Source organism: Danio aesculapii, chromosome 23 (assembly GCF_903798145.1).
Source record: "Danio aesculapii chromosome 23, fDanAes4.1, whole genome shotgun sequence".
Lineage (NCBI taxonomy): Eukaryota > Metazoa > Chordata > Actinopteri > Cypriniformes > Danionidae > Danio > Danio aesculapii.
In genome coordinates this window covers 33971361-33999226 of record NC_079457.1, presented here as the reverse complement: position 1 = coordinate 33999226, position 27866 = coordinate 33971361, and the positions used below count along the sequence as shown (strand labels likewise).

The 27866-nt window shown below is 37.8% G+C and overlaps 1 protein-coding gene across 1 annotated transcript in view; it reads left to right on the top strand.

Moving 5' to 3' along the window:
- The first annotated feature begins 512 nt into the window (after positions 1-512).
- Positions 513-27866, top strand: part of LOC130217312 (leucine-rich repeat-containing G-protein coupled receptor 6) — a 188075-nt gene continuing 160721 nt past the window's right edge. Inside the window, exon 1 of the mRNA XM_056449400.1 lies at positions 513-910. Coding sequence (XP_056305375.1) covers positions 717-910 — 194 coding nt within the window. The 5' untranslated portion in view covers positions 513-716. The remainder of the gene's footprint in view (positions 911-27866) is intronic.

Below are 27866 nucleotides of genomic sequence, written 5' to 3'. Positions count from 1 at the left end.
TAAATCTGTAGGTTGTTTGGCTGAGGGGAGCCCGCAGCTCAACTCAATCATTGTTGTTCGGGCTATAAAACACCACGCAAGCGTTGCTCCAAGAGAAATGAAGCAAAACATGATTCTCATATGATTAACACAAGGAGCACAATCAGGAGAAGCAGTCAATGCTTGGATGCTGCCAGATCAAGGGGAGCTTTCCCCTTTAAAAAAAAACAAATAAAAAATCTGGATTTCAGCAGCTGCTGGAAAGTTATGAAGTAAGGATTAAGGCACCTCTAAAGGTGTGATGGAAATCCATAGTGAAACTGAGCTATCTGTCCATTCCTACAGAGTTCAGCTTCCTGCTTTCTTCCAACCATCCACTCCAGCTGCCTGAGGCTGAAAGAGCGCGCAAGAGAAAGTAGGAGGAGTGCAGTGCCTGGCAGCTCCACCCTCCAAAACCTCTGTCCAATCAGAAGTGCCCTGCAAGCTTCCACTACAATAGGTGAATGTCTCCTAAGTGAGATGAGACGGGAAAGGGAGAGAAGACCTGTGTGAGCCCCTGACTGACTCATTCACCCATGGGAGTTTGAAGTGACAGAATAAATCTACAGAGACGAGGCTCAGGATAACATTTCAGAGAGCTGAGAGCAGACAGGCACATACACACAGACAAACAGCTGAGTGAGAGACAGACAGATATACAGATCATCCACAAAGAGACAAGAGTTGGAGTCATTGTCATGTTGGTGGTGTTACTGATCCTGCATGCCGTGTCCTGTGCCCATTCTCACGGGTCGCCGGGTGCCGCTGTGCCTGTTAAGCAGTGTCCGTCTGCTTGCCAGTGTGAGGAGGATGGCATCCTGCTTCTGGTGGACTGCTCCGAACAAGGACTATCCAGTGTGCCAACTGATCTGAGTCCTTTGACATCTTACCTGTGAGTACGCCCTCCCGCTTCAGTCATCTACTTTGATGGGATTGTGAATGGCTTGCTTTGATTACATAAAATATCTTCAAAAGGACGCTGTGTGATTATTGTTTTAAATGCCTGAATGATGGGTTTGGTAGATATGAAAGGCTCAAAGTTAATAACAGACTCTGTCAAGAGTGGTTGATCAGATCGGTGGTTCTCAGCTTGTTTGCCTCAGGACCCAGATGTATTATTATTATTGTTATTATTAGACAGCATAACTGAGACAGTAGAGGTATTGATAGTTTAGAAGTAAATAATAATTCAATTCTGTTGATGTTATCTTCTCAAATTGTCTTAAGAAAAGGGTTGAGTGGGAAACAGAATCTATTTTCTGTAATTGTGGGAGTACCTGTATTTCAATCTTGCGGTTCATGATGAGTATATGTCAGGCTATACTCTCTCTATCAAGACCGCTTCTCTTATGTGACAGACGAATTTGTGCTTAAATACCTTTGTTTATTCGAACCAATGAAAAACACATGGGAAGCGTTTGTCTCCCCTATTAAACACACCACCACTGTTACTTAATTTGTTTACACTATCCCATTTCTGATGTTTTCACGTGACCTTATCAGAAAAGACCTGCAACCCATTTCTGGATTTTGATCCACCGGTGCAGTATGACACACATGTGATCTGTCGTACGTGATCCTTGCTGACGGGCACCTTCAATCAGGGTTGTTATACAAACCCTGCTCACATTATCGAGGCTATATTTTGACCCAAACGAGATCCTTTCAGTGCAGGTGACCCATGCAGAGTGCAATGCTTGTTTCCCATGTGTCCTGTGACAGTTCTCCGCGCAGTGGTATCTGATGGGAACGTGTGTGTAGAGTGATGCAGTGGGGCGCTCTGTACAGTATTGGGTTTCTCCATGTCAGCTGGAAGCCTGTTGGGTTTAAGTCCATGCTAATCGCTAAGGCATGCCATATGTCCCCTGATTGTGAATGATGACGCAAAGGAGGACTCAAATGTTCGCTCATAAAACGTTGTGCAGCTCACGTGAATCAATAACTGGAGAGAGTTGTGTTTCAGGCTTTGGAGAAAGCGTAGGCTGGGAATTGGATTGCAAACACATGTACCGCAACCTTTCAAACATATTGAAACGTCTTGAGGAGTGTCTGTGGACATTTGCAAGTGCTTGGGATCAGATCACTTTTTTATACTGCCAATGTTATAGGGAGATTTTTTGCATTATTCAATATATTGCATGGCATCAAATATGAAATGAATGATATTTTGCATACACAGTTCAGCCAATCGTAATATGATGATTTATTATGTGAATTTTTTTTTTTATTATCCACCATTTATATCGTCCACAGTACAAGTTATGCATTTCACATACTTTTGTAGAAACGGTTTCCCCCTTCACAAAGATTTAGTTCGAGCCCTTATAGATCAGACAAGCAAAAGTCTTTCAAACACAATGCCCCCTCTAAAACTTTCTTTCTTCACCGGAGGAGCAGATTGATGTAAATATTGACTGAGCTTTGATGTGCATGTCATTGTTGAGATGTCAAAGTGTGTGTTTTAGTACGAAGGGGACCATTCTGCAAGAAAGCTCTGTTCTTATGATGCCATTTACTGAAAGAACTCATTTACCACTCACCTTTTTTATGTCAAATGTTTACTCAAACAAAGAAAAAGTGTTTGCATTAGATATGTACAGAACACAACTGCTTCACTTTAAACAGCTTAAACTTTAAATGCACGACAGGCCTTGCCACTTTATTAAATTACAGTATAAGCTGTATGGTTGCTTAGCAATCAGTTCTTTTTACACCCAGTACTTTTATGTGCACAATTAAACTAGAGACTTTAAATTTCACATTTGATCTAATCTAATTGGGCTTCATTTTTTTCTCAGAAACCCTTGTCATACATTTTTTGTGTTTTTTTATACAGTACATTTTGAAATCTTATTTTTTTCTTGTCCAATTTGTCTGAGATTGTATATTTAAGTAAATGACAATTGTACAATGTTTTAAGGTAGCCTTCTATTAGGGATGCATGGTATTGGAAAAAAATCTGACATTGCGATATTTTGTTTTTCTGCGATAAATATTGCAATATATTTAGAAAACTGCTATTTGGAAAATATTTATTTATTTAGAATGATTGAGAAGAGTTTGTAGGGAAGTGAATCATGCAAAAATTTGCTAAATTTTTAATAAATCACAAGCAAATACAAAAAAAGCAATTATAAAAGTGAAATAACAGTGTTTTAGGATTTCCGGGACAGTCAAATAGTATTCAGGTAGAGAATTTTAATCAAATGTAAAATAACTTGCAAAAGTCTTTACTGTATAAAAAAATTAAATACAAATATTCTTCATTGAAGTTACAAGCAGTAATTCAGGCCAATATCAGGCCCTAACGTGCTTAACATGGGCAAATGACAAACTTTCACTCCATTTGGTTAAACTCTATTCTCATGTCTCCTAGTCAACTATAATCATAGATCAACATTGCACATTCTGTGATGGGAATATTGCAGATGTGCACATTGCGATATGCTGAAATGATACATTGTGCAGCCCTAAGTCCTATACTCACTGAACCCTTTTAAAACTATTTTATTATTGCTTGTGTACATAACAAGCATATGCTATCCATCAGTATTTCTTGCATGGTGTGTTTTGCTAAACCCTAAACATTCACAAAACAGAGCGAATAGCAAAGCACAAGTGGGAGCTGTGTGAACATGCTACTGAGAAAGCAGGCAGCAGTGCTGGACATTCTGCCAGCATTAAATGCCTGTCCTGTCTCACTCTGCAGCGATCACCCATATGGGACAACAGGTGCCCTGGGGCACGGAAAAAGTCTGTCACCAAGAGAACCAGTTTTTGCACTGGTTTTTGTTTGCTTCTGTTGCTTTCCACAAGAGTGGATGTTGAGGTACATCAGACAAGGAGAAGTTAGAGGCTGCTGTTTTGTACACTAACATGAATAATACTTGCATGCACATTCCTAGACACACACACACACGCACACACACACACGCACACACACACACGCACACACACACACACACACACACAGTTGAACTGTTGATTGACTTATTTTGTAGATTTGCAAGATCTAAAAACAGTCGATATTCAATTCAATTAATGTTTATTTCAATAGTGCTTTTACAATGTAGATCGTGTCAAAGCAGCAGCTTGACATGGATGTTCTAGTAAATTGAAATTGTGTCAGTCCAGTTTTCAGAGTTCAAGTTCAGTTTAGATCAGTCAGTGTGGTTTAAATTTCACTGATGGAAGTACAAACACTGAACAGCAAATCCATCGATAAACAGCTCCACAAGTCCCAAACCAAGCAAGCCTGTGGTGGCAGTGGCGAGGAACAAACTTCACCAATTGATGAAAGTGATATTCATATATTTTGTCTATATTGATGCTGTTTTAAACCTGACGTTATGTTTTCATAAAGGGATAATTCATCCAGAAATTAACATTAATTTACTCATGTGCTGTCCAAACTTCTTTGAATTCATTTTCCCCATGGAATGCAAAATAGGGTATTTCTCTGAAGTTTTCATCTGAATTTTGTCAATACAGTGAAAGTCAGTGTGGAACAAAACAAAATCAAATCCCTAAGAGATTCTTTGCAATGACATCAGTAATTAAATTCAGAATTAGTTATATATAGTTATAATATATAGTGATAAATAATTAAAGTATTATTTTCACTTTTTAGCCAAATTCAGCCTCAAATAGCAGCAGAATAATGTTTTTTCAGAACAAAAGAAAATTAGGAATACTGAAATATATTTTGGCCACCCTAACATTTAAAATACTGTAATAAGCATAAAGCCCATTCATTTAAAAGTAGAAAATATAAATATTGATATGTATATTTAAATAAAGCTACATAACTTGATTATAAACATAAAGACTTTGTATAACAAAAACAACAACAAACATGTGTGTTTTAACTCACAAAGCCATATCCTCTGGATATCCCCATCTGTCAGTCAGTTATCACCACCGCTTCATCGATGTTACTGAAAGTCTCAAAGTATTTGTAAAGCGACGTGTCTGTCGTGTTATACAGCAAACCGCTGCCGAAGATCTTGGTGAAAGTCGTGTCTTTCTAAATACTGGTATACATTGTCTCCAACGTCCCAACTGATAGATGCAACTGTAGATGCATCTGCGTGCGAAATTCAGTGCGATGTAGATGGAAAACGTTATAAATAAGTATAGATAAACATAAATATTTATTTAACATCAGGTTCGCTCAACTAAAGATGAGTACAATCATCAACCAGTAAAACATCATCATGCGACCAGCTTAAACCTCAAAGCTGTCAGCCCATTCCCTGAAGCCAAGGCCCATATATTTTCATCTCTCTCAGGGCAATTTTCTACACAAACACAAATTAATGTTGAGCTCGGCTGAGGGCTGGAGACACATGTTTTCGCTTACTGGCCTGCCTCAACTTCCAGTGCTTTGGCCTTGAAACCTTTTAGAGTCAGAAATGAGAACAGAGCAAGTGTGTGAAAGATGCCTTCAAGTTCTGAAGCGTGTTGTGTTATCTGATTTTAGGGCCATAAATCCATTTGCGGCCTTTTTGACCACTGATTTAGAGTGTAAGAGTCAAACAGGAAGAGTTAACAACTAAATCATGATGTAACACGTATTGCAAACAGCTGGAACAAATTTCATATACACATATCAATTATGTCACATAATGGTTAGAGAATTGCACTTGTGATCCAAAGGTCGCAGATTCAAGTTGCAGCACCGGCAGGGATTGTAGATAGGGGAGTGAATAACCAGCACTCTCTTCGACCCTCAGTACTATGGCTGAAGTGAGACCCTTGAGCGAGGTACCAGACCCCCAATTGCTCGGAATATGTGTTCAAGAGTTTGAATCATTTTATAAGTGTCTGTTAAATTTCAATATATTCATTTTTATTATTATTGGGAAATACAGTAAGCAAAGCAAAAGACAGACAAGGGTTGGTTTGGGACAGGTAACACTAAGTCAGGTTGCCCAAAATGACAGCAAGATACATTCTAATGAAAAGAGCATAGAGGACCAATACCCCCCCCCCCCCCCCTATTTTTAATCCACCAAGTATGTTTCGCTTTTGGAGATGTAACCTATTGGTTGCTGCAAATGAAGATGGTGGATTATTTGCCAATCTCATTCCTACAGATTTGTTGCATCATCTTCTGTTCTCTAACCATGCTGTGAATTAAAAATGGTAAAAGCGTAAGCAAAAACGTGAGCACATAGTTTAGGCCTCAGATCTTCAGGCTTGTTTACGCACTTTTAAATCCTTGTGAATTCAACTCTGGCAGCTTGCATCATTAAACGGTTTCAAGGGCTCTAATGTTCTCTTCTTTTAACCACCTAAGCTCTTCAATGAAACAGGGTGATAATGGTCTTTTCATCCTGGCAGTTGTGTTCGCTTTGAGCTTTATAATGTGGTAAGTTTGTAGGCTGATCCCTCAGGGGGTGCTAGCAGACAAACTGCTCGGACAATCACTCACAGCTTTGATGCTTATGGTACCACTGCAAAGCAACTCAGCAGGGCTCACAGAGAGCAAAAAGCTGAGAAATAACATCACAGCTGAGGTGCTCGGTTGGATTTATATCGCTGTACGTATACCCCCATCAACAGTTCATTACCAAAACTCAGAGTCTCCAAGAAGTAATGCTCAAAAGTTAACAAATATATGAAACACATGGAAAAATTTGGCATTCTCGCAGACTGTTCCTCAGAGAAAGAGTATAAAACTGTTCTTCAAACGAGTCTCCAAATGTCAACGGGGTATCTGGAATGGTGAGTTTAATAAAACCTCCAGCTGATGAAGTCCACAGTGTACTGGGACGTACACGTTTGCCGGGGTGAAATTTCGCTTTGGGTTCATGACCGATGCAAGAAGCAGGTGAAAGTGATGTATTACGTCTGATAGAAGTAGGAAGACAGCTTAGACTCTGACTCTATGGTACCCCAGTGGCCTGTTTACCTGCTTTGTGTGTCAGGACAGGTCATGGACAAGGCAATGTGGTGGGAGTTTGATCTTTTCAGAACATTGGACAATTCAAACAGACACAGGAATCTGCCACACTGATGTGCAATGTAGTGAGTGAGTGAGAAGGGTCAGGATGTACAACATACCCTCCAGGCAGTAGAAAAGACAGAGGTATGTTTACACCTGAGAGTGTTATGATCCTACTTGCAGAGCCAGATCACATTCATAATGCAGGCTTTCTTCAGTGCTTATTCTTTCATACTTTCTTTCTTTCTTTTTAAACTTGCCTCTATAGCAGTCTACAGTATATTTACACAAATTGTGGAAAGAAGCAATGCATTCTTTCATAAATTTCTCAGTTTCTGATTCAAATTCCAGTTAAAAAGGCTGAATGAAAAAATAAATAAACAAAAACAGGAAGCTGCATATTTTTCTTTATGCTGAATGTCTTGTCATTAACACACGACTCCATTTGTGTACAAGCTAGTACACATACACAAAGTCGCAGACTCAACCTCACCCTCAAACAAACATGGGAGTGATTGTTCATTTCCTTCTCTTCCCGTTACCTAACAGTGAAACGAGAGCAATTAGTGCCCTGTGAAGTCAGCCCGAAAATAGTCAGAGCCCATGCAGGATAAATAAACCAGTGGACCTACCGCAGACTGCCTCATCTCCAGAACATCTTTAAATAGATCCAGAGCTTGAGGAGAGGACCTGAATGCTTCTACTAAACTGACTGTGGGGAACAAACTCTATGTGGGACCCCCAAATACTGTGCAGGATTGCAGAAATGGGGACCTGTATCATCGATTGCACTATTTACAATCGGATTAGACTATTAGTGTCTTGCTTCAAATATGTAAAAGTTTTGATATTTTTTAAATTTAAAGCTTGATTCTTCTGTAGTTTCATCATGCAGTACAAGATGTACAAATGCATGCTACTATTTTTTAAGTCAATATGGCTCAAAATATACTCTCATTCCGGTGTAATAATCAGTGGACTTTGTTGCTATACCAATTGCAATTTGTACTCATTTTAACAATTGGTAAAATTTGTAGAATCTTTGATGAAGTATATTCTCAAGTGAAAGTGAGATAGAACCTGAGTAAAAAAAAGAAATCCTGTGGGCTCTGGTGAAGAAATAACAATTTAATCTGTGGGTAATTGTGAATTCTGTCCTTTTCAATAGAGGAGGTTCATAAATCACCCCTTGGGCAAACGTGACAATCCATCTCAGGTCTCTGTGGGGGACTACGTGGGAGTCTGTTAACCTGTGGTTAAGTCCTCAGCCACATTTCAACCTTCGGCTCTTTGGATCTGACACAAACTATAAACTGTGCTTTTGAGGTGACATGTTCTCACCCCCTCAGACACCACTGGAAAACATTAGGGAGGACAATGGCTGGGAAAGAAGATACTCAGAAAACTGCATGTTAGGTGGAAATGGTTTATACAGAAGCCGCGGTTTCAGATTCCTGATCTAAACCATAGATGAGCTCAGTCAGAGCAGAAATGGTTAACTTTTTATGCATAGCTTCATACATGTGAGAAGCTGTCTACTCGAATGAAGGAGCAAATTAAACCTTCAGAGTTTCCAAATAGATTACTTTACATGCATACAGCTTACAGCATTACACAGCGCCTCCTGATGCTTTTTTAATGAGTTTGCTTACATTTGCTTCATTGAGAATATACAACTCATCCCAGATTGCAATATGTAGACCAGGAAGGATCGCTAGCCAGACAGAGGCTGGCTCAAAGCAGGAATTTTAAACTGAGATTTTTCCTTATCTGAACTATTTAGGGCTGTGCCTTGCATCAGGAAAGATTACTAGCTGAATCCTGGTTACTATCTATGTATCAGTCTTATATGAGAAGGTTTTCTCACCAAACTAGTAAGAAGGAATCACATAACCAGATGTCATGTCTGGAGGAAGATTTGCGTCATCAATTATTAGCACAGATATAAGTTAAGTTTACTGTTGAAAGTCCAAACACTAAAGAGCAAATCCATCGATGCAGAGCTTCACTAGTCTCAACCAAGCAAGACAGTGGCGACAGTAGTGAGGAACAAACTTCACCAATTCACGAAAGTGAAGGGGAAAAAAAACATTGAGAGAAACCAGGCTCAGTTGGGCATGGCCATTTCTCATCTGGCCAAACTTCTTGTGCAGAGCTGCAGTTTAGGCACTGGAGGCTGTAGAACACTGGATGTCCATCGTGGAGAACTGCAGGTGTCAGTAGGTCACCAGCGGGTAATCAGGCTGGCCCACAGGAACAATGCAAAGACTGTGGTCTTTTAGGATTCAGTCTCATGCTCTCCGCTCCTCCATGACCGCCACAGCATCAGCTCAGGATACGACCTGGTCCGGGATTGATATTGATACCTTGGCATCATTTCTTCACAGCTCGTGGATCGCCTCAATGGTGCTGCATAATCTCTGGGGGCATTGGGATTAGTATCCCCAGATGGAAATAGAGAATGAAGAAAATAATTAGTGTAGCTGCTGTTCATAGTGTATTTAAACAATCAACATTAAACAATCAACCACACCGGTACCTCACACGCATGTACAAAATAACAGGTGGTGTGTATATACTTAAACTATGATGAATCTACACATCAGGAACCTTGCAAACAAGTTCTTGGAACTATTTGATTAATGCTATGTAGGGTTGTTCCAAAGAAATCATAGCTTGCATTTCACAAATAACTCTTGACGAATAATTGAGATCAAAGTTAATCTTATGTAATAAACAGAAAATATTTATTAAATGTTTATGAAAAGACCCAATGCATGTATGCAAAGACATTAAACAAGATACTGCATGGTAGATTAATTTCAAGTCGCATTTCAAACTGATCAACCAGTAAAGCAGTTTCCAGCAATGCCATTAAGAAACTATGTTGCAGGCAATAACCTTGCAGTTTAAGAAGGAACAATCATTTATGACTAAAACCATTGCATGTTCTTACTTGCCAAACTGCTGGTGAACATCAAAGGTATAGGCAAAAGGGAATTACATATGATTTGCCACTTTGAATGTGGACAGTTGTATTGCTTTGAGAATCAAAAGAAATCATATCTGATGGAAATAAATGAAAAGAACAAAAGCTGTTCTTGAGGTCACCATCTGAAAATTACGTTTTAATGTTTTCCATTGGCTTTGACATGCAGATTATGTTTCCCAACTCATGCACAGCAGGGAAACAAAAGCAAATGTCAATGGAAAAAAACTTTTAATTTGCTTGTTGAAAAATCTTTATCTGTTAGCAGCATTTCTCACAGCTGACCTCTTGCATGTCTAGCAAACCATTTCTTACATCTTTAAAGGCTGCAGTGAGTATGGAGTGCTCCAGAGACAGGGTGAGCTCCAGCCGGGGAAGAGGATCGACGCAGAGGGCGTTTCCTCCACTCGACCTGCAGCTGCCTCAGCTGCTCGCCACTGGGGACACCAGGAAATTTATTGCAATAATCATCTCTCTAGGCAACACATTAAATAGCGCGCTCCTGCTTTGAAAAGTCTTTGAAAGATGTTCTCTTTGATTCTTGATTAGAGAGTGAAGTTTTCAGAAGGTCTTAACATGTAGAGAGGTGTTGGATATTTTCTTGCCTCTTTTTAACTGTTAATGCAGTTAATTGGTTATTTTACTATTTGTCAAGTTTGTGTATTTTATTTTTCTATAAGCAGTTATGTATAAGGTACCATGTATTAGATGGTATTTAGATTTAACATATTTACATTTACTCCATTGAACCTCTCTGTCTGCAGAAGCTGGACAAAGTAGTTTAGTGTAAACTTGTATACATCAGGAAAGAACTTTTGTTTGTAAACCGAAACCACAGATTTGGCCTTGTGATGATTTATCAGGCGTTCAAGATGAATGGGGAAGAGAACATGTTGAATATATCATAAAAACGAAAACATGTGTGATTTCCTTAACTCTCTTGTAAACTGAAATGAGTTCTGGACTATATCTGAAGGTTACGAACATGCAGTAACTTTGGAGAAAAATATGCTTGAAATAAACTGAAGTCCATGACAGTAGATAATTTCACATTATTTTATTCCTAAAGTAACCCTGCAGGAACAGAACGTCAACATGACATCATATTGACGTTGGATTTCGTTTGGAAATGAAAATTGTGCCGACGTCAGAACCCAACGTCACACCGGCGTCAATGTCCAAGCTTAAATCAACCAAATATCAACATCTAATCATGTTACCTTGATGTTGTCCGGATTTTGCCACTATGACATCTTTCTGATGTTGGATTTTGGTCACTTTTCAACAAAACCTAAAATCAACCAAATATCAACGTAATTTGACATCGCTATTGGACATCAAAATAACGTTGTCCTTAGATGCTGGCTAGACATTGAAGTTTGGTCACCTGATGTCATGATCTAAATCTAACCTAATATTAACATCTTATGATGTGTGCCTGCTGGGAAGGCTTAAATTTGTTTTACTGAATTTGTTATAATGGAACTATACATTTAAGTACTGAGTGAATGTTATTTGTATATGAAATATGTGTAACAAGGTTATTCATTTGGGTTAATTTGGTTTTGATGAATTTTCGATGACATCGACAGCGGAATCCTAAAATAAAATATTATTTAATTAAAGTGACATTTGCATACATGACAGAAATCAAAATAATTTGTTTCATTAATCAGATAACTTGCTAAGTTTAATTTAATTCATCTTTTTTTTTTTTAGCGCTTTTACGATGTAGATTGTGTCAAAGCAGCTTAACATAGAAGTTCTACTAAATTAAAACTCTATACGAATTATTAAAACTTATTATTATTATTATTATTATTGTTATTATTATTATTATTATTTTGTATTGTCACTTGTCACTTTATGTACACTGGAAGCTTCTGTAGCTAAAGCAAATTCCTTGTGTGTGTGAAGCACACTTGGCAATAAAACTGATTCTGATTCTGATTATAAAAACTGTTGACGAAAGTGAAAGAAATAAAAACCCTTAAGAGAAACCAGGCTCAGTTGGGTACGACCATTTCTCCTCTGGCCAAGCTACTTGTGCAAAGCTGCAGTCTAGGCACCGGAGGCTGGAGAATGCTGGACGTCCATCGTGGAGAAGCTGCAGGTGTAGGTGTAGGTCACCGGCGGATGTTCAGACTGGCCTACAGGATCAATGCGGAGACTCTTTATTTAAGTCTTAAATAACTATCACAAGGTCTGCCCAATAAAGTTAAAATCTAATGAGTGATAAAGGGATTTATCAACCAGCAAAACACAAAAAAGTCATAATTTCCAGTGCACTGATTGCTCAAACTTACTGACTCATTTTCATTCACCCCTTCAAGTAGGTTATATCACTGGACTAATGTAGAGAATAATAAATGAGGGGAGCTTACAGTGGGTAATTTTGCATACAGCAAATGTCTAGTCTTCTCATAAAATTTAATAAGTCTTACCATGTTCTGAGACATTTGAGGCCTGATTGAGGTGAACATAATAGAAAATGATGCTATATTTTGGGAAAATATAAATTGTGTGGGTAAAAAGCCTCATCTACGTTAGCAATTTTAACTTGAACCATGACAGTTTTGACAATGTTAATCCCCACATTAGTACTGATATCCGATCTCGTGGATATAGTTTAATGTCATGTGCAAAATTATGGTGAAACAAAGCCACAGAGACAGTTCAAGGGTCTGTCTGTCCTTCCACACAGTATTTCTCCACTCGATTCACTCATCTCCTCAGTTTCAGTTATTTGTGGCTCTCTCTTCCACAAAAAAGTAAGAAGTTCATGTCTTTCTGTCTTCTTTTCTCATTTTCTCCCTTCGTGACCGCAAATTGCTGTCATTATGTGACGCATTGCAGTGGTGATGGCTAACCAGAGTCTGGCCTGTGGAGAAAACCACGACAAGCGAATTAAGAGCTGAGGGAAATTGAGGGCCTGTGTGTGTCTGTCTTTCTCTCTTTTTCTGTATGTGTGTGTGTATGGACCACCCAGACTGCCTTAACCAGAGGGTGAGACCACAAGCAGGAGCGACTCTGTTCTGCCACCCGCATCTCTGTCCCTCACTTTCAGTCTATATTTAAAGCTATTTGTTTCTTCTTTGTCTCCTTTTCAATCACGCTTGCCGCTTAGTTCTCTTGGTCTCACACTCTTATCTTTGTGGTTGTATAAATGGAAGCCAAACCCATGAGACACTGCATGTTGGTTGTAAAAGGCACTTCAGTGTTCTGCTATATAATTTAATGTGCTGAATCCAGTTTTATGCCTAAATACTCTAAATAAAAAAAACATTTTATTGCTTAGAGGCTGTATTTAATTTTTATGCATATATATTAGGGATGTCCCAATCAGGTGTTTTGCCCTCTAGTCTGAGTCCGAGTCATTTCATTTTGAGTGCAACTGTAAAATAAAAAAAAATTAAAACAAATAGCGCCTCAACTTAAAATACCCGACAGGCAATCCCAAGTTTAGATATCTCACAGTTTGCTAAGGCAATGTTGTCGTCATCAAATTTATAATACCTCCACACTACAGACATAACATACTCGCTCTTTCCACTTCAAGCTGCTTCTGTGTTCTACTTTGCCAGCATTTAACCAATAGCGTCTCTGCAACAAAGTGATGTCATGCCGCATATATATATATATATATATATATATATATATATATATATATATATATATATATATATATATATATATATATATATATATGTGTGTGTGTGTGTGTGTGTGTGTGTGTGTTTTGTTGCTTATTAGATTTACTAGGGTTGTTTGTGTTTCATCCTCAAAATTCTGGTAAAAATTTGAAATAAATACAAAGACACATTGTTGGGTGTACACTATTATTTGCTATTTATTTTTATATAACATATGACAAAAAAACATAACTTAAATTTGTACTTTTGATGGTTTGGCTGAGACTGAAACTCACTGGTTTAAACTGAAACTACACTCCCCAGGGTGTCCGATTCTTAAGAAGTCTTTAAATGTCTTAAATTTCAAAAAGTCTTAAAAGTCTTAAATTCACTGAAATTAAAATTTTTAATTATTGTGAACAGGTTTTAATTTTCCTTTGTCCATAAAAAGCTACCCAGCATGGGCCAGCATGTGGTCCTAAAAGGTCTTAAATTTGACTTTGTGAAACCTGCAGAAACCATACTGTATCCGCTTGTTTAGTGTGATGTCACGTGAAGCGGCATCCGGGTCCAAGCACTCTATCAAACTGTATGAGATGACTCAACAAATGGTAATAATAAACATTTACAAAGCGATGTGATACTTTGGAAAATCACATTCACAATATATATATATATATATATATATATATATATATATATATATATATATATATATATATATATATATATATATATATATATATATATATCCATACCTAATATCTGATGGCCAGAAAGTGATAAAATGTTTATCAATTTTGAAAATAGTGTCCAGGGACTTTTGTGTACATCATGATTTTATATAAAATTCATTTTAATATGCAAGATGACTAAAAACTGGTCATAAACGAGTATTTTCTCAATTCAAATGAGTAGTGGCTTAGACCTGGAAACAGTATTCCATACATCACGACTTAACAAGCCGATAGTATATAAATTTAAAATGTGCAAAAAAAATTCTAAATCTCTAAATTTACTTTCATCTGCTACACCAGCCTCACAGCTGTGTGAATGTCAGTATAGTCACTTATTGATTCACGATCGGTAAATGTAGTTTATGTAAACGCTACTCCGCTACTTGGCTGAAAAAAATAGCTTCGCTACTGAATAGCTATTTGATTTAAAAGTAGCGCCGCTACCGCCACGCTACTGAAAAACGTATTTAAGCTAGTAGCATCACTACTTGTACCCAACACTGTAGCCCAACACTGTGAAATGGGTAAACTAAATTAGTCTTAGTGAACGAATGTGTGTATGGATGTTTCCCAGTGGAGAGCCATTTGTTGCACAAAACATATACCACACTATTGCTGGTTCATTACACTGTGACATAGCTGAAGGATAGCGAGTGAGTATATATATAGACTGTTTATATAGAGTACTGTATATTTTAACAATATTGCAACAGGCTTCATCACACAGTCAATGATTTTTTACTCTCAAGACATGTATTTGTTTGTATTTTGAAATGTGAGTGCATATTTGATCATTTCAGCTCACAAAACATTTTGAACCATAGACTGTAAATATCACACACCTATAAAGAGATAAGCACTAGCATTCTACTAGCATAGTCCTTAAGAACATAGCAAACCTGCTATAAAATTAGTAATCACATTCTTATCAAAGATGCAAAGTCAGAAGTACTTGCATGTGTCTTGGCTCTACAAAGTCTAACTTTTAAAAGACTTTATCCAAACATTATTTTTCTTCCCCTTAGATTCTCCCTTTTCTGCTTTACATTCTTCTTCATACAAAAAGGTTTCCATGCAGATTGCCCATTATGTCAGTGGAGCAATAGATATCGGTCCTGACCCAGGTCAAGCCACACTGTAAACAGGGTCATGTTCAGAGGCGGGCGGCTGAGGAGACAGGAGCCACGTTGAAGCCAGACGACGGGACAGTCTCACTATCAGCCCCAGCATCAGGCTTCTGGCTCCAGACTGCTCCCTCTTAAACTCCTGGCAGACCTGGAGCCCCCGTCTCACCAGGAGGGCAAGGGTGTTGGTTTGGGTGTTGGCTTGTGGCTGTAGAATCTAAAACGGCAAGATGGATGAATTAAAAATTATAGGTTCACCTGTTCATTTGCCCTTTGATAATAAAATGCTTTTGCACATTATGTCTAGGTGGAATACTAATTTATAGGATAGTTCACCCAAACATTCTGACATTATCTACTTTTCTTGGTCCTAGTTTACTTGTCTTTCCTATCTCTATTGAACACACAAGTGATTTTGAAGATATTGAAGAATGTCTAGCTACTGACTTCCAATATTCTCCAAAAGTAGGACTACAGGTTTTTTTAAAGAGCACCTATGATGCAAAATCAACTTTTGGAAGCTGCTTGGGCAGAACTGTATGTAGTGTAATCTTTCCACAGTCATATTGGAGTGATATAAATACAAGTCTTTTATTAAATCTTTTCTGACGTTAAAACAGGATACAAATCCCAGTGATTTTAAGGCCCATCGCAATGTGATGCTGGAGTGTAGTTTGTGTATTTACATGTCTCTGTAGTAATGCATACAAATGTGTCCACTGAACAGGATTTGCAAAGAAACTTGCATTAAAATATTTGTTCCAACTCTTTGTGATCAGCTGCAGCTCAAGAATAAGTTTTATAAAATGAGTGTGAAATAACAAATAAAGAATTAAGTAAATAATTAATATAAATAATAAAGAATTAATTAAGTTAAATAAAGAATTTTAATAAAGATAACTACTTGAATCACAACAGCTGCATAGTGCCAGTACAAATACATTTGATGACGCTTCAGTCATACAACAAGAGTCCCAGTTTTTGGATATCAAATTAGGTTTATTTTGTACAGTAGCATTATGGATATCCGTATAGCAGAGTGTATTAACTTGTATCTTGTCACATTTGTTGCAAAAAGTAGATGAGCAAAAACTGCGTGTGTAATGAAAAAAATTGTGTGTGTGTGTACTGAAAATTTGCTATGCAATTGTAATGCCATGTATGTGTGACGTATGTAAAGGCTTGCATAAACTCAACAACAAATACTTTAAATAACCGTACTTGGTCTTTTAACTCATAAACTGTATCTCTGCTTCATTGGTGTCTGTTTCTGTCACTGACTGTTGTTTATCTGATGTAATGCAGGAGGAGAAACAGACACGCATGCCTGCACATTGGGGTGGGAGAACCAGCTCATTCGCATTTAAAGGCACAGGCTACAAAAACAGCTATAATGTCCCTTTACCCCAAAAATTACATTTTGGGTAGGGTATAATACATGATCTGATGGGTATTTTGAGCTGAAACTTCACAGACACATTCTTAAGACACCAAAGTCTTATTTTACTTCTTGGAAAAGGAGTAAACTAGGAGCCTTTTAAAATGAAATGGCGTCACATCAAAGAGATCAACTCATCTACTCACTAGTTGAGTCAGCAGCCTCGTTGTGTTTACAATCATGTTGTTAGAAACTATTCTAACTCAGACATTCCTAGTTGTAGGTTTACAAGAAGGAAAGAGTTGTCAGAAGCTTAAAGGGTTCATTTATCCCCCAAAAAATAATATTCTGTTATTAATTACTCACCCATTGTTCTTAGTTGTTCTGTTATTAATAAATCAATCTCTTGTTGCTCAGGACTTTGTTTGTCTTCTGAACAAACATTAAACAGTAATTGGTGAACAGAGTTGTTTTTATTCTTTTTAATGCGCAAAAGTGTACTTCGATCTTTGTTTCTATTACAGTTGAACGTTATTGGCCAGAAGCCTCTGTTTTCATCTAAAACCAAGTCCATATTTACAGTTATTTTTTCCCACCTTCATAAAAAATAAAAAAATAAATCAAAATTGGGATGATGAGGGAATAACATAACCTGGCCATAGAATAGCTTAGAAGCAAATTGTCCAATTACTTTTGGACCCTTAACAAGTGGGAGGCACATATGCAAACTGTTGTAATTCCTGCAGCAATAACCTGATTTGGATGTAAATACCCTCAAATTAAAGCTGACAGTCTGCAGTTGAAGCACATCTTGTTTGGTGTAAAAAGCCAAAAATGTTAGAATTGTGTCAATGTCCAAATATTTATGGACCTAACTGTTATATGTTCACATGAAAACCAAAAATGCACTGTGTGGTATTAAGAGCATGCAGAACCAACAAAAGATGTGATGATATAAAAGCCTTTTTATGCTGGGTTCAAACCAAATAAGAAATGAAATATTCATGCAATTAAGTTAAAACTTTTAGTGGCAACATGACCACACTTTAAGTAAAAGTATGAAAATCTTCAGTCAGTTTTAGTTTCAGTGACCTGACACTGCATTTTTGTGTGTACAAATGGCCAAACCACATAGAAAAACCTGTGGTTTTGACAATACCTGTTTGTGTGGACAGAGCCTAAAATATCTTAATTTATGTTTCAAAGATAAATAAAGGCCTCGGGGTATTGGAATGAGATGAAGGTGAGCAATTAAGAACTGAATTTTGGGTGAACTAATCCTTTACCTTTAATGGTCGTAAAGTTTAAGCCATGTAACCATGGTGCAGTTCGTTTATAATGTATATAAACAGTGTCAGATATGATAGCTTTAAATATCTTTATTTATCCTTTATTGCGGGTGAGGCAGTGGAGCAGTAGGCTGTGCTGTTACCTCACAGCAAGAAGGTCGCTGGTTCGAGCCTCGGCTGGGCCAGTTGCCATTTCTGTGTGCCGTTTCATGTTCTCCCTTTGTTCGCATGGGTTTCCTCCCGGTGCTCCGGTTTCCCCCACAGTCCGTAGACATGAGGTACAGGTGAGTTGGGTAGGCTAAATTGTCCGTAGTGTGTGAGTGTGACTTAGTGTGTATGGGTGTTTCCCAGAGATGGGTTGCAGCTGGAAGGGCATCCACTGCGTAAAACATGTGCTGGATAAGATGGTGGTTCATTCCGCTGTGGCGACTCCGGATTAATAAAGGGACTAAGCTGAAAAGAGAATAAATGAATGAATCCTTTATTGCAGGCGGCACGGTGGCTCAGTGGTTAGCACTATTGCCTTACAGCAAGAAGGTAGCTGGTTCGAGTCCTGGCTGGGGCAGTTGGCATTTCTGTGTGGAGTTTGTGTGTTCTCCTCATGTTTATGTGGGCTTCATCTGGGTGCTCCGGTTTCGCCCACAATCCAAAGACATGCACTATAGGTGAACTGAATAAACTAAATTGGCCGTAGTGTTAGAGAGTATGTGAATGAGAGAGTGTTTGGGTGTGTCCCAGTACTGGGTTTGTGGCTGGAAGGGCATCTGGCAGTTTTGCTGAAATTTCCTTGCATAAGTCTGAAAACACTGAATGTGTGCATGCTGCATTGTTTCAGAAAGTCAGGCATTCTGTCTTTGAAGACTGAAAGGAAATGTGTTGACAGGGAGTCTGTGAGGAAGACGGGGTGCAGTTTGATGTTGTTCTCATTGCTTCGGCTCAGTGTGTGTTTGGCTGCAGGCCAGGACGATGTTGTTAGAGAATAGCCCTGAGTGAAAGATAGATGCCTGTAATTACTCAAAGGCCAGTACAGAGAGGAGCCCGCTGAGTTCAGATGACCAAAACGGCTCTATTAGAACTTGTTTTGGTGGCACTGGATGTTGAAGTATACACTGAGCACAGTATATATATGACAATTTATTGTGTTTTTTTCAAGACATCAAATACATTTTAGTGCAATTTTTTCTGTTTTTTTTTTTTTTAAACATATAAAATATTAAAATATTGTAATAATAAAATATTGATGATGATGATTATCAAACATTTTAACCATTTTAAAGTTAACAGTTTTTTACAGAAAACAACTAAAGTATAATTAAGTATGAAAGTTTAGAACAAGAATAACTTAATAAAATTTAATGTATCTGAATCTCTTACAATATTCTGAATAACATGTGGCATAAAAATAAAACTCTCAATAAGTATTTGTAACAGTATTCAAATATTTTAACTAATATAAATTTAACTTTTAATTTAACAAATATATATGCTGCTTTATATACAAACATGTACAAAAGTGTTTCATTCAAAAAAAACATGTTCTTTCTAAACCTATGTTGATAAAAAAAAAAAAAAGCCAAAGGTGACACTGAAAACTAAAGCAATTATGCCAAAAATCATTTGTTTATTTATTTTCCTTCGGATTAGTCTCTATTTCAGAGGTCGCCACAACAGAATAAACCACCAAATATTCCAGCATATGTTTTGCGTAGCGAATGCCCTTCCAGCTGCAACCCAGTACTGGGAAACACCCATACACACTCTTATTCACATGCACTCATACACTATGGCCAATTTAGTTCATCCAATTGACCTGTACCGTATGTCTGTGGAATGTGGGGAAACCGGAGCACCCAGAGAAAACCCCCACAAACACGAGGAGAACGTGCAAACACACACTGAAATGCCAGCTGGCCCAGCTGGGACTCGAACCAGCGACCTTCTTGGTGTGAGGGGATAGTGCTAACCACTGAGCCACCATGCAGCCCAGAAAATTCAACTTTTAATTATTCAAATAAGTTACAACTAAACAAATAGAAATGCTTATCACAATCATTCAAACTGTATTGTATGCATCCAAATTGAAAAATCCTAGCAACACTATTACAAAAATCCTCTGAAAAAAACTATCCTTGATCTGAGCTCTCTCTACAAGCCTTCTTATAGCGCATGATTTATTTCAGCACAGCTTCTGTCGAACGCCACCAAAATCACTCGAGATTCAGACAGTTAGCCTCCATCTGTGTGCTGCCTATGAATTTCATTACTCAATTAGGAATGACAACATTAGTGTTGGTTCGTAACCTCTGTATTAGTGGATGGCCCTCATCCCAGGACATTATGGTGACGGCACAGTTCATCAGTGGCTTCTTCTATGCTTCCTAGGCGGACAGAAAAACATGTTTTTGACAGCAAAAATGGAGTGGAAAATTTAATAACTTCCTCCTGCATTCTTATTGAGCTCAACAATTCACATTCCTTTTGTCATATTAAAAAGGCTAATAACAGTGGAGGCCTGTACAGATAGCAAAAACAATCATTTAGTACCAATAAATATTAATAACAGATGACAGAAGAGCAATAATGCACCATTATGAGCAAATTAAACGTGAGTATCTAGTATCCTGCATACTTTTGGAAATGTGTGTTTGTCTTGAGTATTAAATGGTTTCTTCTAAAACGTTCCCATATACTATGAAAACAATGTAACAGTGTTTAATTACTTTCTACTATATCAATATACAGAGGCAACCATTTAATACAAATCTTTAAAACACTTTAAAAAGAAGGCAGCGCCTCAGAGCCACACCTATTACATCATTACCAAAGACCAGTGGTAGTCTGAAAGCTGCCACAGCCATCTTTTCCAGAAAGTTTACTTTAGGCAATTTGGGGGTTAGCCAAAAGAGCTTAATGTGTCGCAATTTAGGAAAACACATGCAATTACAAAAAATGCCAGCAAGTTAAGAAAAGATTTTTACCCGTTAAACAGTACACGTGCTACATTTTCTCACAGCACAAACAATTTAATGTTTCAAGGTGACCCAAAAACATGGCAGTTGCGGCTGTTCCCTGACTATGGCTGTGTCTGAAATCGCCTACTACTCAGTAGGTACTGCATTTGAATTTAAATGTACTACTCGGCTGTTAGAAAAGTACGTTCTACACAGTTTGAATGTGAGCAGTATGAATAGAACTCGGATGTACTACATCTGCCATTTTGCCATGATCACATGACCTACCTGTATCAGTTGTGTTACTTCACTCTCATTCATGAATTTTCTCGCAGGGCATAATGGGATAGCATAGCGTGCACTGGATGCATACTTCAGAATTTTGTCGGGAGTCATCTGGGTACTTCTCGCATACTGTTTTTCGAATTCTATGAATTTTGACATACTACTCAGCTCGCAGACTGTTTTTAGCATAGTAAGGTACTACTAAATAGTATGGAAGTGTGCGATTTTGGACGCAGCTACTTGGTGAAGTTGTAAGTTATCTTTGAAAGGTGAGCTTTTTGTTTGGTTATTTTAACATCTTGATTCCTGTGTCTTTTGTATTTTATTAGCCTAAATAACCATAACTTTATTAGGGTCTGTTGCATTTCAGCGTCTCTTTATAACATTTATGTTGTGTTCCATGCTATTTGAAAGTATTGTAAGACAATACAGTGCATTCTTTTTATTGTTTGTGTTGTGAGAAAATGCAGCGTTTTATTATTTTGTTTGTGTTGAGAGAAAATGCAGCGCGTTTTTTAAAAATGTGTTTGCGTTGCAAGGATTTGCAGAACATGTGCTGTTTAACGGATGAAAATCTTTTCTCAGTTTGCTGCCGTTTTTGGTATTTGCACGTGTTTTCCTAAATTGCACCATGTTAAGTTCTTACAGCCAACATAAATTTGATTAAAATCTGAAACAAACTTTAAATTTGCCAGATTTTTTTTCAAAACAATTTCATACTAGTTCATTCTTTGATTACCCCTATCAGACCTTAACACTGTAGCTAAATGGCGCACATTGAAAAATTGGTGTTTAAGCTTCACAACAGGACTAATGCTGCAACAGCTCAACCAGTTGTGAGTTTGTGGTGGGACTAAAAGGCTGCGTTCACATGATAATGCTTTTGTTTTGTTTGTTTGTTTGTTTGATACAAGCATCATTTCAAAAATTATCTGCATCCATATGGAAACGGGGAAACTGAGTTAAAAATATTTAAAGACTGTTTCTCAATATGCATTCTTCAGCGATCTTGCATCCTTGCGTTCTCTTGTAACATCATCTGAATATGTTCAGATACAACTTATTATCTGGGACTGTGAAAGTAAACATTAACATGAAAATCTTTAAAAAGCCGAAAACACATTATTTTATTTGCTGAAATTTGTATTAAAATCAGTTTTATTTGTATTGTGCAAGTAAGTATATTTTAAGGTTTTTATGCATGTTATATATATATATATATATATATATATATATATATATATATATATATATATATATATATATATATATATATATATATAGGTCCTACTCAAAAAAATTGCATATTGTGATAAAGTTCATTATTTTCTGTAATGTACTGATAAACATTAGACTTTTATATATTTTAGATTCATTACACACAACTGAAGTAGTTCAAGCCTTTTATTGTTTTAATATTGATGATTTTGGCATACAGCTCATGAGAGCCCAAAATCCTTATCTCAAAAAAATTAGCATATCATGAAAAGGTTCTCTAAACAAGCTATTATCCTAATAAGCTGATTACATTAATTAACTCTAAACACCTGCAAAACATTCCTGAGTTTAAAAACTCCCAGCCTGGTGCATTACTCAAAACCACAATCATGGGTAAGACTGCCGACCTGACTGCTGTCCAGAAGGCCATCATTGACACCCTCAAGCAAGAGGGTAAGACACAGAAAGAAATATCTGAATGAATAGGCTGTTCCCAGAGTGCTGTATCAAGGCACCTCAGTGGGAAGTCTGTGGGAAGGAAAAAAGTGTGGCAGAAAACGCTGCACAACGAAAAGAGGTGATCGGACCCTGAGGAAGATTGTGGAGAAGGACCGATTCCAGACCTTGGGGGACCTGCGAAGCAGTGGACTGAGTCTGGAGTAGAAACATCCAGAGCAACCGTGTACAGGCGTGTGCAGGAAATGGGCTACAGGTGCCGCATTCCCCAAGTCAAGCCATTTTTTAACCAAAAAACAGCAGCAGAAGCACCTGACCTTGGCTACAGAGAAGCAGCACTGGACTGTTGCTCAGTGGTCCAAAGTACTTTTTTCGGTTGAAAGCAAATTTTGCTTGTCATTCGGAAATCATGGTGCCAGAGTCTGGAGGAAGACTAGGGAGAGGGAAATGCCAAAATGCCTGAAGTCCAGTGTCAAGTACCCACAGTCAGTGATGGTCTGGGGTGCCATGTCAGCAGCTGGTGTTGGTCCACTGTGTTTTATCAAGGGCAGGGTCTATGCAGCTAGCTATCAGGAGATTTTGGAGCACTTTATGCTTCTATCTGCTGAAAATCTTTATGGAGATTAAGATTTCATTTTTCAGCCCGACCTGGCACCTGCTCACAGTGCCAAAACCACTGGTAAATGGTTTACTGACCATGGTATTACTGTGCTCAATTGGTCTGCCAAATCTCTTGACCTGAACCCCATAGAGAATCTGTGGGATATTGTGAAGAGAAAGTTGAGAGACACAAGACCCAACACTCTGTATGAGCTTAAGGCCACTATCGAAGCATCCTGGGCCTCCATAACACCTCAGCAGTGCCACAGGCTCATTGCCTACATGCCACGCCGCATTGAAGCAGTAATTTCAAAAGGATTCCCGACCAAGTATTGAGTGCCTAACTATACATAATTATTTGAAGTTTGACTTTTTTTTTTTTTTTTTTTTATTAAACTTTTCTTGTATTGGTCGGATGAAATATGCAATTTTTTTTTTTTTTTTTTTTTTTTTGAGATAGGAATTTTGGGTTTTCATGAGCTGTTTGCCTAAGTCATCAATATTAAAACAATAAAAGGCTTGAACTACTTCAGTTTTGTGTAATGAATCTAAAATGTATGAAAGTCTAATGTTTAGCAGTACATTACAGAAAATAATGAACTTTATCACAATATGCTAATTTTTTTAGAAGGACCTGTATAAACTGAAAAGGGGAAAGCTATGTCCATTAAGTCATCATTTCCAAAAAGTAGCATTTTTGCGTGGCTCCACGAAGTGCAGCTTTTGAGATTGTTCCACTTTGTAACCCATTACAGAAGTAGTTGTAGCACAAGAGAACATTTGTGTTAGTTGGCAGGACAGCAGCTCAACCAATGTTTTGAGTTTGGATTGGGGCTATTTTTCTGATTAGCCAATGGCAGACTGTGGAGCAGAGCTTAGAGTAATAGGAAACTTGTTTGATAACAATCATTAGGTTTGCATTTGTTGCTGCTAGTGCCACATACATTAGTTTTTACCCAGCGTGACATACTAAAATGTTAGTTTTTTATTGTTATATTATGTTTGACTTAAAGAGTCCAAAATAATTCAAAGTAGATGATTTTTTTTATTCAGTTTTCAGATTCAGAGCAACACTTGATTCATTCACTCACTGAAAGTCCCTCAGGAGCTAAAGATGCACCGGCGTTATGAACAAACACAATGTCGCTTCCGCTGAAGACAAAGGTACAGTTATATTCCTGGAGAATGAGGTGGCAGGCATGGGGTTTCATTCGCCCCACCTTTAAGATGTACATTGCCCTGGGACAGATGCTAGATGACAGGGTTATTACAGCAACAATAGCGGAGGAGAGAGACAAAGAGCAGAGTAAGCTCAGTCACAGCGATATTTCCTGTTCCTGTCAAAGGAATAAAGAGAGCTAAGGTGTCAGTGTCAATGTTTGCGCTCAAGGCTTGAGATTGTGGAGTTGATATAAGGTGATGATGGGAGGGCAGGAAGTTTGAGCTGATGAAATAGAGGAACTTGTTCCGTCTGTACTTGCAGGAGTCTTTTCAGAATAGACCTGTTTATTGAAGTTTGTCAAACAATAGATGGCACCTTTTCTCATGTCCATATGGATTGGTTCAAGCAGCACAGTGCCATTGTGTGCATGTTTTTCAGAGATTGCTCCCACAGGGTAGGATGTACACGCTCACATTGCAGAGATTCTTCTTGCTCCATGGAAATCTGCCGGACCCCTGTCCTGTCATCAACCCCTATTCTGTCCTGCTACAAAAGGGGCATTGTGCTCAGTCCCAGACCCGGGCAGACTGTCCTCAAACCAATCATGTTTGGCAAAGTGAGCCTCGTTAGAACAGAAGGATTAACAGGAAGATGAGAGCTGAAGTTGCTGACAAGATGATGTGTACAGGAACTCCTTTAAAACCCTCAATGAGAAATGGCCTGATGTGTGTGGATACTGTCACATAAAGCGATCAGAAATTAACATTTTATTATAGTTTAACTCTACCAAATGCATAACTTATTTTGTTTCACATAAATATTTTTTAAATGCTTATGTTTCATAGTAAATTTATAAATAGAATAAAAACAGTATAAATTCATTGCAGTATAATCTGAAAACAGCATACATTTAACATTCAAGTCTTAAATATTATATAAAAAAAGGATATAAAAACCCTAATAAAAATGTGAAAATAAAAATTCTACTTATTATTAAAAACTACATAGACAAAATACCTAAATAATCTTATAATAATAATAATAATAATAATATTAATAATATTTCCCAGAGTTGGGTTGTGGCTGGAAGGGCATCCGCTGCATAAAACATGTGCTGGATAAGTTGGCGGCTCATTCCGCTGTGGCAACCCTGGATTAATAAAAGGACTAAGACGAAAATAAAATGTATGAATGAATGATATTAATAATTATTATAATTGCTGATAATCTTACCCTTTGTGCAAATTATGAAATTGTATTTTTTTTTATTCTGTAAAATAGTGATGTGATGTTGTGCACCAAGGCTTCGAAGCATGTATAAAAAAAAATGTATACTCGCAGTGAAGCAGTGTACCGGAGCTTGAATCATTTTGCCATATTCATGTGATCGGTGACATCCGAAGCTTCATTTTCGCTTATACCCACGTGACTGCTTTAAATTATGATTCAAAGGTGTAAATACCCTCCTGGGTTATAAAGTGTATAGCGAGAGATTAGGCTTCGATTACATACATTTCTGCTGTTTCAAAGAACTGCACCAGTTCCATGCACCAGAATTTATCTAAAATATAATAGCAAAAAGCTTTTGAACCATACTAAAGTGTATTGGCGCATTATTTACAACTATTTTTAATAAAGGGCACTGGATATTGTAGTATGGTGTGTAATGGAGGCCAGCTGGTGAGTGCAGAGCAAAAAGCCTCACTCCCATAGCCTTCTCCTAAGAGCATTCACCTCCCATGCAGGAATCATCAGTTTAATCTTTGCTTGGATTGAGTGGGTGGGTGTATAGGACCGGTTGGAATACAATAAACGTAAATACTTTTGAATACCTTGGATTTTACTACAGTCATTGGTGCTGTAATGTAGCATACACTTTAAAAAAATCTTTATTTTATGATTTTTTTTTCAGCACCCCAGCTGCTGGCAAAAAAAAAAAAACATAATTCAAAGTCTATTATTTTATGGTAAATTTCTGTAATTTAATGGCCGTTATTTACATTATTTAAAAAAATGTGGATTTTTACAGTGTACCTTATATTGCCGGCAGCTAGCTCTCGCCAACTCTCACATGGTCACCCACTGAAGCTAAGCAGGGCTGCGCACGGTCAGTACCAGGATGGGAGACCACACGGTAAAGCTAGGTTGCTGTCGGAAGTAATGCTGATGAGGCCAGCAGGTGGCACTCAACCTGCGGTCTGTGTGGGTCCTAATGCCCCAGTTTAGTGAAGGGAATGATTTTAAACCGAGGTCCTGACTCTCTGCGGTTGTATAAAGAATCCCAAATTTGGAGGCCCAAATTTGCCCACTGGCCTCCATCCATTATGGCCCATAACTATCCCCATATCCTAATTGTATCCATATCATCCAGGTGGATGCTGCACACTGGTGGTACATGAGGAGATGTGTAAATGTCTAAAATATAGTAATTTTGTCATTTGTTTATATTATTATTGTTGTATTACTACATAACTGAGTTGGTCAGTTGTGAACATTTGACGTTTTTGCAACACAGTGCTTTCCCACACTGAGTTCCTCATCGAGCTTTGATTTGGAAAGCTTCGAGTAACAAACCTTTTTCTGATACAGCTCGAACAGTTCACTCATTCAGAAAGCTTCATTTCACCATCACTACTGTAAAAACAACAACTTTAACGATGCAGGCATGGCAGCAGAGATAGAGTTCCATATGCAGCTTTATTAAGAAAATAGTCAGGCAGGCCAGGGTCAAAACAGGAACAAAACATACAGTAAATAGCACTGGAAATGCAAAAAAGAGTAGTCCAAGAAACAGGTAAAGATCGGGACTGGCAGAAAATGATCACAATCCAAAAACAGTCTAAGAATCAAAAACTGGACAGAGCAAACAATGGAAGCGAGGAACACAGAACAATAATGAGCCAGGAATGAATGTGTCTGTGGTGCTTAAATAGTCCAAGTAATCAGTAATGATCTGCAGCTGTGTGCATGAAATTGAGGGTTGTTGCTAAATTAGATATGGTTGCGGCCAATTGTACCAAGTATTATTTCTGTTTTCTATTAAATTACCTAATCAATTTTATTGTTTAACATCTACCG